The 15,840-nt window shown below is 54.8% G+C and overlaps 1 protein-coding gene across 4 annotated transcripts in view; it reads left to right on the top strand.

Moving 5' to 3' along the window:
- Window positions 1–15,840, top strand: part of TSHZ2 (teashirt zinc finger homeobox 2) — a 514,637-nt gene that overhangs the window by 275,624 nt on the left and 223,173 nt on the right. For 2 of the 4 annotated variants that reach the window (XM_056107442.1, XM_056107443.1), the window contains exon 2: window positions 1,897–4,981. In XM_056107442.1, coding sequence (XP_055963417.1) covers window positions 1,897–4,973 — 3,077 coding nt within the window. In that variant the 3' untranslated portion in view covers window positions 4,974–4,981. Of the gene's footprint in view, window positions 1–1,896; window positions 5,228–15,840 lie in introns of those variants that run through there. The other 2 variants (XM_056107444.1, XM_056107441.1) reach the window with 2 other exon arrangements.

Below are 15,840 nucleotides of genomic sequence, written 5' to 3'. Positions count from 1 at the left end.
TGCCTTATTAGCGGTTGTTTCTCTAGATCAAGTATTTAAAAAAATAATAATAAGTTATTGGAACTGGAAACCAGCAACACCAGCTTAATATCAAAAAAAAAAAATCTACCTGTCAACTTTCTAGGGCAGCTAAAACATGCCACAGTCAGCCATAAAATATCTAATAACTATGAACAGTGAAACTGATTTTTCACTTTTCTGCTTGGCTTTGAGTATCCGGCAGGCCCTTAAAATCAGAAGTTCCTGTCTTCAGCCTTCCCATAATTCCTCCTGAGCTGATAGTGCCGTGAAATCCCTTCAGCGCGAGGGTCTCCACCAAGTCTTCTTATTCTTGTGGTCGGTAATAGAGAGTGAGTGGGCCTCGCTGTGAAGGCCATGGATTCTGTCATCACTGAACAGCCGTCACCCAACCTAACGAGTTGTGTTGTGGGGGTCTTAACCAGAAAGCTCCTCTGTGCAACCCACATGCCCCTCGTGGCTCCTTTAAAAGAGCAACAGACAAAATGAGAAGAAGGCTTTGGAAACGGGGGGCCCCCCTACCTGGGAGGTGGTGGGCTTTGAGCGAGCCTTACTTAGCCTCATCCTGACCTATGCAACTGCCTTCATCTTAACGCATCCTAGTCTCTTCGCCCCACCTCTGCCCGCCTCCCAGGAAGCCCCCATGCCTGCTCACCCCTTTCCCCACCTCTCTCCTTGGACACGGAAAGCAACTACCCCACTGCACGCGTCCCCCCAAAGAAGGGGGAAGGAGCCCGCAGGAAAATGGGGGGGCTGGGTTGAGCCTTGAAAACCTCCCACGGGCTCCTCTTGGTGTTGGTGCTTCTCTGGTCCCTTTCATCATCCACGTGGCCTCGTCACTTTTCCCATCTGCCAGGTGGATATTCGCCCATTTGCTCCCTGTGCTCACGCTTTCTCCGGCTTCCCTTCCCCTGAATCCTTGCTAAGGAGAGCTGCAGCCCCGTGGCATTTTGCGTCTACAAATCAAATGCAAAATTGGCATCTCCTGATGGGTACCCGCAAATCACAGTGCCTTTGAAATTACGGACACCAGACTGCGCGGACATTTCCAGGCCCGTCTGAAAAGGTCTTCCTAAACCTGTTGGAAAATAATAGGAGTGCCCCCCCCACCCCCCACCTCCCATCCTAACGCCATCTGCTATTATTTTTAAATCATTGCATTTGCTGAACTCACATCATTTTCCAGCTCTCAGTGGCAGATTTTATTCAACGCTCTCTAATCTCTCTTCCTGTGGTGGGACTTTCTCCAAACACACACACACACACACACACACACACACACACACACACACACACATTGTTTTTAGTGTTAGAATACAGAAGACCCCGGCTTCTGTATTTCAACACTGGAAGGGCTGTGTATCCAAATTGCTTCTCAACACTCATCATTGATGAAGACTATTGTCTTCCGATACAGCCCGGGGTGTATTGGTGCCCCTCTCACCCATACATCCCGGGGTGCTGGCCTCTCTCACCCACACAGCCACGAAAGGGCAAGTTTTGGTTTTCTTAGAAGCCGATGCCTGTTCTGTAATGCAGGTCTTTCACGGCATTTGACTCATTCAAGCACCTTCCCTGCACATCACATGCATGAGTTTAGCAACCCACCCTTAGAGAAGCGTGAGGGTGATATTCCTTAAACAGGGAAACTATAAACATGGGCATGTAAAGAGCAAAGACGCCTGCCCGTTTACCCACCACGGCCTAGAGGACACAAGAACCCTCATCGTTCGCCTTTTTTCCTGCACCCGTGACTTGCGGTTCACAAAAGTGTGGGTTAAATGGCCTTCCCCTTTGGTGCAGGGCGGCCCTGGTCTCTCGGTAGAGGATTCGAGACGGTCATCTCAGTGCCTTTCCATTTCCTCTCTCCTCCTACAGGTTATGCCCAGGAGGAGCAGCTGAAAGCAGAGGACGACATCAAAGAAGAGGAGGAAGAGGAGGAAGACAGCGGTTCCGTGGCTCAGCTCCAGGGGAGTAATGACCCCGGCACGGACGAGGAGCTAGACACGGGCCCGGAGCTGAAAGGCTGCTTCAGCTATCAGAACTCACCTGGCAGCCACCTGTCCAACCAGGACGCCGAGAACGAGTCTCTGCTGAGCGATGCCAGCGACCCCGTGTCGGATGCCAGGAGCGCCAGTGGCAGAGATGGCTCGGACAAGAAAGCCGGCGCACCCCCCAAGCTTCCCAGCGAACCCCACAATTGCATGGATAAGATGACAGCTGTCTATGCCAACATCTTGTCCGACTCCTACTGGTCGGGCTTGGGCCTCGGCTTCAAGCTGTCGGCCAGCGAGCGGCGCGGCTGTGACACGCGCGGCAGTGGCCACAAGACTGATTTCGACTGGCACCAGGACGCTCTGTCCAAGAGCCTGCAGCAGCACCTGCCCGCCAGGGCCGTGTCCAAGCCCAGCCTGTTCAGCTCGGTGCAGCTCTACCGGCAGAGCAGCAAACTGTGCGGCTCCGTCTTCACCGGGGCCAGCCGCTTCCGCTGCCGCCAGTGCAGCGCTGCCTACGACACGCTGGTCGAGCTGACCGTGCACATGAACGAGACGGGCCACTACCAGGATGACAACCGCAAGAAGGACAAGCAGAGACCCACGAGCTACGCCAAGCCCCGCAAGAGAGCCTTCCAGGACATGGACAAGGAGGACGCCCAGAAGGTCCTCAAGTGCATGTTCTGCGGAGACTCCTTCGATTCCCTCCAGGATCTGAGCGTCCACATGATCAAAACGAAACATTACCAAAAAGTGCCTTTGAAGGAGCCCGTCCCCACTATCGCCTCCAAAATGGTCACGCCGGCCGCCAAGAAGCGCGTCTTCGAGGTCAACCGGCCGTGTTCCCCGGATTCCACCACGGGGTCACTGGCCGAGTCCTTCTCCACCCCCAAGAGCGGCGCCCTGCAGCTCACGTCCAACAACCGCTACGGCTACCAGAACGGGGCCAGCTACACGTGGCAGTTCGAGGCGTGCAAGTCCCAGATCCTGAAGTGCATGGAGTGTGGCAGCTCCCACGACACCTTGCAGCAGCTCACCACCCACATGATGGTCACCGGCCACTTCCTCAAGGTCACCAGCTCCGCCTCCAAGAAAGGGAAGCAGCTGGTGCTAGACCCCTTGGCCGTGGAGAAGATGCAATCTTTGTCCGACGGCCCCAGCAGCGAGCCGCCAACCCCCCGGCCCTCCAGCAACCCCGTCTCCGAGGGTGCGGCTTCCACCACGGAGCTCAAGAAAGAGGGGAAGAGGGACAAGGCGGAGGAGGCCCCCCAGGACGAGAAGGCGGTGAAAAGGGAGGAGTACGAAGACCCCCTGCAAAAGCCCTTAGACCCGACCATCAAGTACCAGTATCTGAGGGAGGAAGACCTGGAGGATGGCTCCAAGGGGGGTGGGGACATCTTGAAGTCGCTGGAGAACACCGTCACCACGGCCATCAACAAAGCCCAAAACGGGGCTCCCAGCTGGAGCGCCTACCCCAGCATCCACGCCGCCTACCAGCTGTCCGAGGGCACCAAGCCTGCCTTGCCCATGGGGTCCCAGGTGCTGCATATCCGACCGAACCTCCCCAACAAACTGAGGCCCATTGCCCCCAAGTGGAAGGTCCTGCCGTTGGTGCCCATGCCCCCCAACCTGGCCCCCTACACGCAAGTGAAGAAGGAGCCGGAAGAGAAAGAGGAAGCGGGCAAGGACGGCAGCCAGGAGAGCCCCCCGGAGGAGGCCTCCTCATTCAGCCACCACGAGGGGGGGGAGTCTTTCCCCAAAGGGGAGCCGCCCTCGGAACCCAAAAAAACAGAGCCCGCTGCCCCCAAGGAGGAGGACAAGGTGCTGCTGACGGAGGAGGGTGAGAAAGAGAAAGGGCCGAGCCCAGAGCCGGCCCCTTCCCTGAGCAACGGCTGCGGCCTGGTCAGCCACGCCTCAGCCCTGCCCAGCATCAACCCGCTCAGCGCTCTGCAGTCGGTGCTCACCAACCACCTGGGCAGGGCCACGGAGCCACTGCGCTCGCCCACCTGCGCCAGCCCTGGCCCCAGCACCATGTCTCTGTTCCACAAGCCCGCCCTGGGCGTCCTGGACAAGCCCGTGCTGAGTCCCGCCTCCACCAGGCCGGCCAGCGTGTCCAGGCGCTACCTGTTCGACAGCAGCGACCAGCCCATCGACTTGACCAAGGCCAAGAGCAAGAAGGCCGAGTCGTCGCAAGCACAGTCCTGCACGTCCCCACCGCAGAAGCACGCGCTCTCGGACATCGCCGACATGGTGAAGGTCCTCCCCAAAGCCACCACGCCCAAGCCCGCTGCCCCTTCCAGGCTCCCGGCCCTGAAGCTGGAGATGGACGTGCGGCGCTTCGAGGACGTGTCCAGCGAGATGTCCACACTGCACAAGCGCAAGGGCCGGCAGTCCAACTGGAACCCGCAGCATCTGCTCATCCTGCAGGCCCAGTTCGCCTCAAGCCTCTTCCAGACGTCCGAGGGCAAGTACCTGCTGTCGGACCTGGGCCCCCAGGAGCGCATGCAGATCTCCAAGTTCACGGGACTCTCCATGACCACCATCAGCCACTGGCTGGCCAACGTGAAGTACCAGCTGCGGAAAACGGGCGGCACCAAGTTTCTGAAAAACATGGACAAAGGGCACCCCATCTTTTACTGCAGTGACTGTGCCTCCCAGTTCCGAACCCCCTCGACCTACATCAGTCACCTAGAGTCGCATCTGGGTTTCCAGATGAAGGACATGACCCGCCTGAGCGCGGAGCAGCCCAGCAAGGTGGAGGCTGAGATCTCCCGGGTTTCGTCGGCTCAGAGGTCTCCGGAAACCATAGCGGGCGAAGAGGACACAGACTCTAAATTCAAGTGTAAGTTGTGCTGTCGGACCTTTGTGAGCAAACACGCGGTAAAACTCCACCTAAGCAAAACGCACAGCAAGTCCCCTGAGCACCATTCACAGTTTGTAACAGACGTGGATGAAGACTAACCCTGCAGGTATGGGTTTGCTCCCAGGTGATGGGGACCCTAGCCTGGTGAGGAGCTTCCGGAGAGGGCCTTGAGGGTTCTGCTTTAGAGGTGGCTAACATCTCTCCCTGTCCCCGGCCAAGTGGGCTGCTGGCGTAGGATGTACTGAGCAGAACCCACTAAGGCAGTCCTGATCCATCTCTCCCTCCCTCCCACTGAGAGAGGGCCAAGTTGGCTCCCGTGGGCACAGAGAGTCGACTGGTCCCTGACACACGGTCCCCTAAGTTATGATCGCCCCAAACCCAGAAGTTACGTCCCTTCAAGGCTACATGTTCAGGACCTCATACCCGCGGACGAGGGCCAGCTCTCATGGTCCACTGCAGCGCCCCCTCCTGGACCAAGGACTCCAGTTTGGAGCCTTTCCTGTGGGGAGTCGCTAGGCAGATGTCCTGATCAGCTCCTGCACAACTTCCGGTTGTCTGCATTAGCACCATTGTATTCGATACTTTCCCGAGCTCCCTTGTAGCAATTGCCATGAGCCTTCCCCTTTGCTTCCTTTCTCCGGGCGTTTCCCCATGAAAGAACGTCTGCCCTGCAGTGGGATGGCAGAAATGAGGACCTCTACAGAACCCCGAAAGGAGCAGAGCTGTTTCTCTCTCCTCCTCTGCTCTGGGTTGGGTAGACCCAAGCTAGAGACCCCCCTTTAACAAAGAGCGATGCGTTCCATGACCCTGAGAAGCACGTGACTTGTGGCACCAACCCCCCCCCCCCACCACCGCACACACACACACTTCTATGTCAGGTGTGGGTCCAGCTACTGGGTTCTTGTCGTGTCTCGGACAAGTTCTGTGCCTTGTGTGGTGACCCGGACCCAGGCAATCTGTTGCCACACCCTGCAAAAAAATACGGAGATGGAGACCCAGGACTAGTCACACCAGACACTTGCGACCACTGAGCAAGGCTGGGTTCCTTTCATCTCCCTTACATATGTTCCCTCCTGGAGGTTTTTTCCCAGCATGATTCCTCCCCTTCTCCCCTCCCCCCCCCCACTGTAAGGACCCTCACATATATTCTGGTGGTCCTCTGCCTTGGACCACACCCCGGGACGGATATGCCACCTGCCTTAGCCCTGGGCACTTGCTGCCCACTTGATCTCATGCTAGGCTACATAGATGAGCTGTTCTGCCGGATTTGCACTCAGATAGGAACAAGTAATAAGTTCACATATAAGCCTCCATCCCCTTCCCCCCTCTGTCAGGGCACTTGCTTTTGATAGGAGCCCCAGGCAAGTACCTGATGGACAGGTGTCCGTGTAGGCGTTCTTGGGGAGATAGTGTAGGAATGGCCAAAAGGCTCGCTTGACTGTCCCCCGACTGAGAAGATTCAAGAACAGCTGAGAAAGGAAGGCGGGGGCGGGAGGGGGTGCCTCGAACTCTGTGTCTCTCTGGGCTCAAAGGAAGACAATGGTTTTGTTTGCATGTTTTTTAATCATGATCATTAAAATGTGTTACTGACAGATCCATCTCTTGGTACCCAAGCATGGTTTGTTCCGCTCACCTTATCAAAAGGAAAGATGAAAGGTAGTTCTTAAATCTCTGAGCTTGGGGCTCCCACCTGTCCTGTTTACTTGCTGTGTAACATTTGAAGGGCTTATGTCACTTGCTAGTAGGCTTTGCCAGTCCCTCCACACAAAACAACAACAACAACAAAAAACCAGAAAACAAAAAACAAGGTGGGTCAACTCAGGATACTCAGAGGGAAAAGAGAGATTTTCAAGTTCAAAGTGGCAGGTCGGAACCATGGAGAAAACAAAACCAATGAGGTCGTGTTTATTCATGCTACAATAAAGACCAATTTTCCACCTGTTAGGTTTGTAATCCTTTTTTCAAATTTTGTATCACTGCCCAAAGTTTGCGAAAATCCCATAGGGAGCGGGAGACAGAGAAAGAGTTTGCTAAAATTGGACGCACGCATCCCAGTCCAAAGAAACCACCAGAAGCCAGTTAGTCTGGGGAAATTCCTCTGTCAAAGATGCTCGTGGATCCCTCGTGCTCATCCACAGCCCAGTTCTGTCTTCAACTCTGTGCTAGTGGCATAAATGGGTCTGATTTACATCTTCCACATCCCAGGGTGCAGAGTTCCTGTGTGAGACTAAAGCTTCCTCCTGTGTCAACAGAGTCAGGCCGGAAGCATGAGGATGGGGAAGGGGTGTGTTGGGATTCAGTCAAAGCCCTGGGGAGAAATGTGTGTGGGGGGTAGGGGCTGGGGGGGGTACAAAACAGGTAACTTTGTGTTAAGGTAAAGAGACCCGTGTCTCTCCACCTGCACAAAGGTGCTTTCTAGGGTTTGGGTCCACCTAGAAAAGGGTCCCTCCATTCTCCGGGGGCCTCTTTTTAGAACATGTCTTCCAGATGCGTCTGTGACTTAGAATGATACTTAGATGTTGTTAAGTGGTTATGGAAATGAGGTCACTCTGTTCTCTGAAACTCTATTTTGGTTAAAATGCACAATCGTCCCAAAAGTAGGAGCCAGCAGGAGGCTTTGGAAAGCATCGTTGAGCTTTTTTTTTTGAGAATTTTGGAAACTTTACTGTATCTCTGTTCTCTGTAAAACACAATTTTGCCTGGATTTTCTCTCTTTTCTGGGACCTGACTTCAATCCTGCTAAAACTCTGCTTTGGGAAAAGTAACGCTGTTTTTTATCTAAAATGAATGAGAATGCATGAAATGTGTCTCCCAACTTCAGTCTTCGGACCATTTCAGTCAGCCTTTGTCTCAGAAGCGTAAGGGTTTGACATCGTAGCCAAGGTCATATGATGCATTACCAGTTTATTCTAGAAATGGGTGCCAGATGTGCCACTGAGTCCAATAAGTCAACATCATTGTTGATTAAGAAAAAAATGGAGAGAAGAGAGGGCTAGATATTCGTGAGACAAAAACCAGGAGGATCAGTCCTGTGTGATTTTCAGATCAACACCAAGTAACTTCTATGGGCTTTCCCCAATCAACCGTATGTCTATGAAGAATATCTTCATTGTGAGGTTCACCTTTAGTTGGACATTCTGTGTCTTCCTTTGCTGTCTCTGGTGCCCTCACAGTATGGATTACGTGGCAGTTGTGATGAGCCCAGATCTGGGTGAGTTAGTGTCTGGAGAGGCACCAACCTCTCAGTTCTTCCCCCAAGGAAATAGTCAGCCCTCTTCCTTCCCTTCCCTCCCGCACTCCTTCCCTTATTTTGACCTCCTCCCCCTTTCCTCTCTATGCCTTTATTCCATTCTTCACAAATACCGAGTGTGCTTTTACTGCACCCCTGACTTGATTGCACAGTGGGAATCAAATCAACACAGTGACCCAACAGTTGAACTGACTGTAGTTGTCAAATACACCAGGCCTGGGGACAAGCATACTTCTCTCTATTCTCGCCAACAGTCCTGAGAGGGAGAGGATGAAGTGGAGGTGTGAATCCCTCATGTTCCCCATCTCTGAGCTTTCCATGTTCATTCCCCCGCCCACCTGGGAACTCTCCCCTGGTGCCCGGCACTGGGCTAATCCAGGGGCATAACCAGTGAACACTTGAGCCAAGTGTGCTCTGGGGAGAGACACAGATGGGCAGTCTGGGGCAGACACTGGGTGAAGCATCCTCCAGGCCATGTGATGGAGAGGGAAGACCACTGGCTGCTAAGACCCTCCGTGTTCAACCCCTCTAACACAGACCCTGAGCCATGCATTAGGCCACATCCACAACCTGTGGACATTGTGAACATAACCCGCCAGAATTCAATAAATGCAACCACTCTGTGCTAAGCCTGGTGCATCAGGGGTTCCTAAAAAAGTTCCTTCCAGACTCTCTCGGTGAGCTCCAGCCATGTTCTTCAATCACTGCCACCACCATGCTAACACCCGAAGGACCCCACCCCCCACCCTCCTTTTGTAAAGAGCTCAAGGGTTTCACAACTTCTCCAAAGACATGCAGTAAGCAGAGAAGTGGGATTCGAACCCAGAACCTCTCAATGCTCACCACCTCCCAGGCCAGATGTGCATGGCACCATACAGCCAGGGTTCTTGGGGGATCCTGGGGGGGCTCCAGCTGCGATGACCCTCGACAATGTGCCAGCTGGGGCTGACTCGTGAGAGCCAGCACAGCCCCCTCCACTTCTTAATCACCACTTCCTCCTGGGAACAGGAAGTTCCTGTTATCACGGGCTGTTTTCCTGGGATCCTAATCCCAAGAGAAACAGCCATGCATGGGGCTTTGGAGTTGTCCGATCTTGCCCCGAGTTCCTCCAGAAATCGTGGTGAGGAAGCAGAATGAGAATCGGGGAGCAGAGACGCCAAGCCTTCCCGACACTCCACAGAACCCACGTGGCAGCCCTTTGAACACGTTCACATCCGCCCTGGTGTGAGCAGTCTTCCCTCCCTGAACACAGCCCCGGCGACGTTTCTCCATCTCTGTCGAGGCCCCCCTCCCCAGCCCGGACTTCTGAATGCTCAATCCTGACGTGTATAATTTGGTGCTTTAATATAGAGTAACATTATTTTTCATTTACTCCAATCTGCCATCAGTATCATCTTTTCATTTAACCAGATGCAATTCTTTTTTCTCGCGCTAAATTGAAAATCCATGAGCGACAGGGAGGGCGATGTTTTAATTAGCTCATATTTTTTATATGGATTTATGTCTTTAAAGTACATTTGTGTAATTCTTCAGCTAAATTAAAAACGTCTTTCTGCGAAAGTGAGGAGGGGAAAATAGAGAGCGGAACTGTGTCATTAGCTGAGGTGGGGACGCACGAAGAGAGACACGGCGGCGTCACTGGGGCTGAGATCTCAGCTCACTGTGAACTTGCTCCGCCTCGAAAGAAGTTATTCCCTCTCCAGATTTCCCCCAAAATGACTCCAGGTGGGATTCTGTTTTTCCCAAGTCCCCTCCTAAGGGAACGCTTACCTCCAGTGAACTAATTTGAAATGAAACCTGACACCACACAAAACAAACCCCCCCATCTCAAAAAAAGCAGTTCTTTCACCATTCCTCTTTGTCTTTTCCCCGCCCCCCTTAAACTATCCAGTTTAAAGCTTTGCACTGAGCTTTTTTTTTCCCCCTACTTTCTAGGAGACAAGTGACATTCCGTGGAAAATGGGAGAAAGAGGCAGGCAGCCACTGAAATCGCTCTAATGCGTTGACACTAACTTGCCCTCTATTGTTGGAAATGAGCAGGCGCTCGTGATTGTTCATCAAACGGCTCCTAATGCAGTTAAAGCATTCAGCTATAATTTCTCCTTGCATTTATAATTACTGTCATAGACTGCACACCTCGGTGAGCAGATTAAAGCTATAAACTATTTAGCTGCGGCTCTCCGCCGAGGAACTTGATTGTCTGGCAGGAGTTATTTGTTAGGGAGCTTGACACTTCACATAAAAATGACTCGGCTTGATGAAGAACAATGCAGTTTTAGCAATGCGGGCATTTTAAATCAGTCCTGGCTGCCACGCCCTGCCAGAATTGCAGGGCAGTTTGTTAAGCGGAGCCCTCAGAGAGGAGAGCCGTGGGCAGAGGTTTCCCAAATAGCAGAGGCCTGGAGGGAGGAGCCTGGCCTTTCCCTCCCGGGCCTCCCTGGGAGGACCCAGATGGGTCGCGTTCCCCCCTAGCTCCACTGGGCAGCTCAGGTGGGACTCCCAGAACTTGGTACTCCCCACCTGCCTAGGCACAGGAAGTCACCACCCACTACTGAGTGATGCCTACTCCTGGTGACTGTTTTATTTCCTTGAATTTGACTTGTTGAAGGCCTGTGAGACATTTAAGCTAGGAGGGGATTCTACAGGTCCAGAACTCAACAACTCAACACTGTAATATTCTCTCTCTCTCTCTCTCTCTCTCTCTCTCTCTCTCTCTCTCTCTCTCTCTGCTTCTTGGGCCACACCCAGCGATGCTCAGGGGTTACTCCTGACTCTGCATTCAGAAATCATTCCTGGCAGTGCTCTGGGCACTAAATGGATGCCAAGGATTGAACCCTGATCAGTCTTATTTAAGGCAAGCGTCCTACCCACTTTACTATCACTCCAACCTCAACGCAATATTTTTCAACTGAGACATTTTCTCATTTGGGGGGGTGCAAGGAACAGGAGCTCCTTCTATATCGATGGATTTGGGGCCAAGGTTGGTCCTTCTGCTATAAAACTAGTTCACCCATCCCCCACTCTCGCATCCACACCGTGGCCATAAATTGATAGGGACTGAAGCAGTGTTCTGCCCTTGGCATGTGAGTACAGGTGCCCCCAGGTCTGGCTAACTGAAGCTGGGGACACATGTGCTTTCTGAGAGGCAGGGGACCTCGGTCTTTGTGGGAGGGCTCCCCGAGTTGGGATGAAGAGTTTTCTCTGTGTGAGTTCTGATGGGGGTTAGAGTTGGCTTTGGTTTCTAACCCTCGGGCCGAGCCAGAGGGGTCAGAGCAGAGAGTTCTCGTTGCAGTTCAGGACCCCTGTACCACACCCTCGTCCCCTGTCCCTATAGTGATGGAGCGAGGCCAGTGTCACGGGCCCGGGCCTCCTCTCCCAACTCTAGGTGTTCTGGGCTCTTCTGGAAATGGGGCGTCTTTCCCCGGGGTTGGGATGGGGGGTGGGGGTAAGGTTACACACTCTTCTACCCACTGCACTGGGAGAACTGTGCCCCCAGGAGGTGACAGTCACCCACACTTGCCCAGAATTGGCAGGGAGGGTGCTAGGGGTGACACTGAGGCTGGGAACATCCTGGCAAACCGAGGCATGATGGTCACCTGCTCTGCTGTCCCCTCCTTGCAGGAGGGGTCCCAAGAGACGTGAAGTCTGGCAGGTTCCACACAGACATGAGGGTCCTGGGTGTGCCCCAACCTCCAGTTAAGCACCTGCCTCCCTCCAGCCCCCCATCCTCCTCCTCTTTCCCTCTTTCCTTCCCCTCCTTCCATCTCTTCCAGCCCCTCCATCCTGATTCCCTTCCTTTCTCCTCCCCTTCCTCTCCTCTTCCCCCCAGCCTCCTCCTTCCTCCCTCCTTCCCTTTCTTCCTTCATTCCCTCCCCCTTTCCTTCCTGCTTTGCCTCCCTCCTTTCTGCCCGATTCCTTCCTTCCAATCACGACCAGGCTCCTAGTACAGTTCTTCCAGCCCCTGAGCTGGACCACTGACCCTCCCTCTCCCCACCCTCAGGACACTCAGAGCGAGGGTCCCTGGATGTTGACTCCTAAAGCATCTACTTAATCCTCAGGCAAACTGGGGGTGACTCCATTTTCGAAACTCCTGCAGAGTTTGAGGTTTAGAGGAAGGGCTTGGGGTGCAAGTGGCTGGGCTGGACCCCAAGACCAGATGCACTAAGACTGAGCCAGGGTCCCCGTGAGAACCACACTCTGTGGGCGTGGGTGTCCAGTGTCACCAGCCCAGAGCCATGAACACACATGAGGCTTCAGCACATTGGTGTCATAGGTGTAAACACACCCCCACCTCAAATCGTAATTCAGAGTAGAGCCTCTATGGGACCCCCACCTGGTTCATTGGTGCATTTGCTGTGGACGGGGCCCAGGCCTGACTCGCCTGTTCATTGGTGCATTCGCTGTGGGCGGGGCCCAGGCCTGACTCGCCTGTTCATTGGTGCATTCGCTGTGGGCGGGGCCCAGGCCTGACTCGCCTATCCATTGATGCTTTCGCTGTGGGCGGGGTCCAGGCCTGACTCGCCTATTCATTGGTGCATTCGCTGTGGGCGGGGCCCAGGCCTGACTCGCCTATCCATTGATGCTTTCGCTGTGGGCGGGGTCCAGGCCTGACTCGCCTATTCATTGGTGCATTCGCTGTGGGTGGGGCCCAGGCCTGACTCGCCTATTCATTGGTGCATTCGCTGTGGGTGGGGCCCAGGCCTGACTCGTCTATTCATTGGTGCATTCGCTGTGGGCGGGGCCCAGGCCTGACTCGCCTGTTCATTGGTGCATTCTCTGTGGGCGGGGCCCAGGCCTGACTCGCCTATTCATTGGTGCATTCGCTGTGGGCGGGGCCCAGGCCTGACTCACCTGGTTCCTTGGTGCATTCACTGTGGGCGGGATGCACATGTGGCTGCCTGGTAGGCTGGTGCATTAGCTGTGGGCGGGGCCCAGACCTGACTCACCTGGTTCCTAGGTGCATTCGTTGTAGGCGGGCGCAGGGCCTCACCTGCTGCACCTCCTTCTGCTAGGTGAGCTGCTGGACCACCACCCCAGCTCAAGCAGAGAAGTTTCTCCTCCCTTGTTCTGGGCTCAGCAAAGCAGGCAGGCGCTTCCTGCTGGCTCGCTCGCTCCCTCTCTTCCTTCCTGCCTTCCAATCAACATTCGCCGACTTTCTGTATCATCTGGGGGAGCCAGTGACTGGGTTTCGGGGGCACGCAGAGAGGCAGAGAGGCTGGCAGGTGCGCGCATCCGAGGCAGGAAGCGCAGGAACTCAGGAAGAGGGAGATGAAAGCCGAGCCTCGGGGACCCGCACAGAGGACCCTCGCCTTCTGGAAGCCGAGGGGGCCGATCTGGAGCTGGGTACCCCCACCCCTACCCCGCGCACCTCCGAAAAGCGTTTCCTCATTTTTAGTAATTAGACACCAACATCTGCAGTCCGAGTTCTGGGGCCCTGGAGGTTCCCGCGCGCGCGCACTCACGGGAGCCCCTGCCAGCCTGAAGGAGCTCCGCCTGCTTCCTTATTACGCTCCCCATCTCGCCTCTCATCACGGACCTTCACCTGGGCTCCTGCAACCCCCACCATGCACACACACACACACACACACACACACACACACACACACACCGGGCATCCCCTGAGTGGTGGGCAATGTGGCCCAAATTAAGGTTGGCTTTACTGCTCCCTCCAAGGGGGTTTCTCAGGACTTGGGGGGTCAGGGGGGAAAAGAAGATGGATAGTTTGAATGGGGTGCAAACTTGGCTTGAAAGCCACTTGCCTTCTCTGTTTTTGTTTTGTTTTTGTTTGTTTTGCTTTTTGGGGTCATACCCGGCAATGCTCAGGGGTTGCTCCTGGCTCTGCACTCAGGAATTACCCCTGACAGTGCTCGGGGGACCCTATGGGATGCTGGGAATTGAACCCGGGTCAGCCTCCCCACTGTGCTATTGCTCCAACCCCCACTTGCCTTCTCTGAACCTGCTTTCCTCCTCGTTTCCTACCTCTCACCATCGTCATTTGACCTGAAAACTCCCAGGAAGATCTTCCAGACCCTTCCTGGGGTCCCTTGTGCTAAATCCTTTCAAGGGGTGAGATGGGAAGCCCCCCTACAGCTTACTCACAGGGGAAAGGAAATGAAGAGGAGGGTGTGCCGGGGAGCTGAAGTCCCCAGAGCAGACAACTTCCTTGCACGTGACCCTGCCACCAACGGGCGCCTACGTTTCCCGCGCCTCCTTCTCCCTGGGCCTTGCTTGTTGTCTACGGAAGGGCAAGTGCTGTTTCAAGTGATGTTATTTTCAATGCCACATTACTCGATTTCACAGTCAAATAATTCTACTTTTGTTCACCGGAGGATTTTGTCATGTTTAATTGTTTATGGCACCCTCCCCCCCCCATCTTTGCCGGAGGAGGCCCGGCCTCCCCTTTTGCAGCCTTCTGGGGGTGCTCCCGTGTGGAGTAACCATGGAGACGGGTCCCTCGTGGGGTGTGCCTCCTCTGACTTAGGAGGCAAAGAGCCAGCTGGGGTACGGGCATGGCAGGAAGGTGTGTGGACAAGGCCTGCGGAGGTGGCCTTTGGAATGAAGTCTCAGGAGACGGACCCTTCTAGAATCCTAGGAATTTGGCAGATAGTGGCTGAGCTGGGGTTGGAAAGAGAGTTCCGGGCTGTGAACTGAGCTGAGTGAGGGGGTATCCCTGGGCTGAGCCAGACTGGGCCGGGGGGGGGGGGGGTACAGGGCCTGTCCTCTGGCGCTGCAGCTGCCCCTGGGGCACATGTTAGATCTGAGGCCAGTGCCCAGCATGTCAGGAGGAAGTGGACAGTCGCGGCAACAGGCCCTCCCGGCAGTCACAGGGTGAACCACACTCAGGGTATCAGGAGAAGCTCTCTCGGCAGTTGGAAGGTCCCTAACCCCAAGCTGGGCGACAGAGTGTGGAGAGTGTTGGAAGAAAGGAGGTGACCAGCGAGGAACGGAGGGCCGGTCTGCCCGCGGCACATGGAGGCCATCTCTGATGCCAGACCTGGAGTCCCCCAGCCCTCAGTGGGGCTCGAGGCTATCCCGTGGAATGTTCTAGGATGGTGGAAGACCAGGGGACCCGAGGTCATCTGAGGACCCCGGCGGGGAGCAGGGGGAAGGATGGAGGAAGCTGGCGGTGAAGGCCTTGGGGAGGAGGACGAGGGCCGCAGCTGGCCAGGGTGTCTGGGCGCGTTCCAGAAGTGCAGCTGGAGGAAGGAGGTGGCAGGGAGCCAGCGGTCAGGCCAGGGTCTGGTGGACAGGACCCTGCCACTCCAGGCACCTCATACTAAGTTTGGGGCCCAGTGGAGAGTTGGCGTGAATGGCTGCCACTCAGGATATTTAAACATCACTCCTCTGAGTCTGAGTCTGCAGAGCCTGCAGCCTGGGGACCCAAGACTGGCCCCTGAGCTATCAGTTGGCCCCACTACCTCTGTGCTCATAGACGGGGGGGGGGGGGGGACCTGTCCAACAGCCCACCATGTCCAGAGGTCCATGTTGGAAAGATGGGGAAAGGAGTGAGCAGGAAGGAAAAAAGGGAGGGAAGGAGAGAGAAAGGGAAGGATTCAGAAAGGGGATTAAGAAAGAGAATGAAGTAAGATAAGGAGAGAAGGAGGAAAGGAGGGAGGGAAGAAAGAAAGAAAGAAAGAAAGAAAGAAAGAAAGAAAGAAAGAAAGAAAGAAAGAGAGAGAGAGAAAATAAGGGAGGGAGGAAGGAAGAAAGGGAAA

The sequence above is a fragment of the Sorex fumeus genome, unplaced genomic scaffold, assembly GCF_029834395.1.
Source record: "Sorex fumeus unplaced genomic scaffold, SorFum_2.1 ptg000166l, whole genome shotgun sequence".
Classification (NCBI taxonomy): Eukaryota; Metazoa; Chordata; class Mammalia; order Eulipotyphla; family Soricidae; genus Sorex; species Sorex fumeus.
This window is presented reverse-complemented; position numbering and strand designations above follow the sequence as displayed.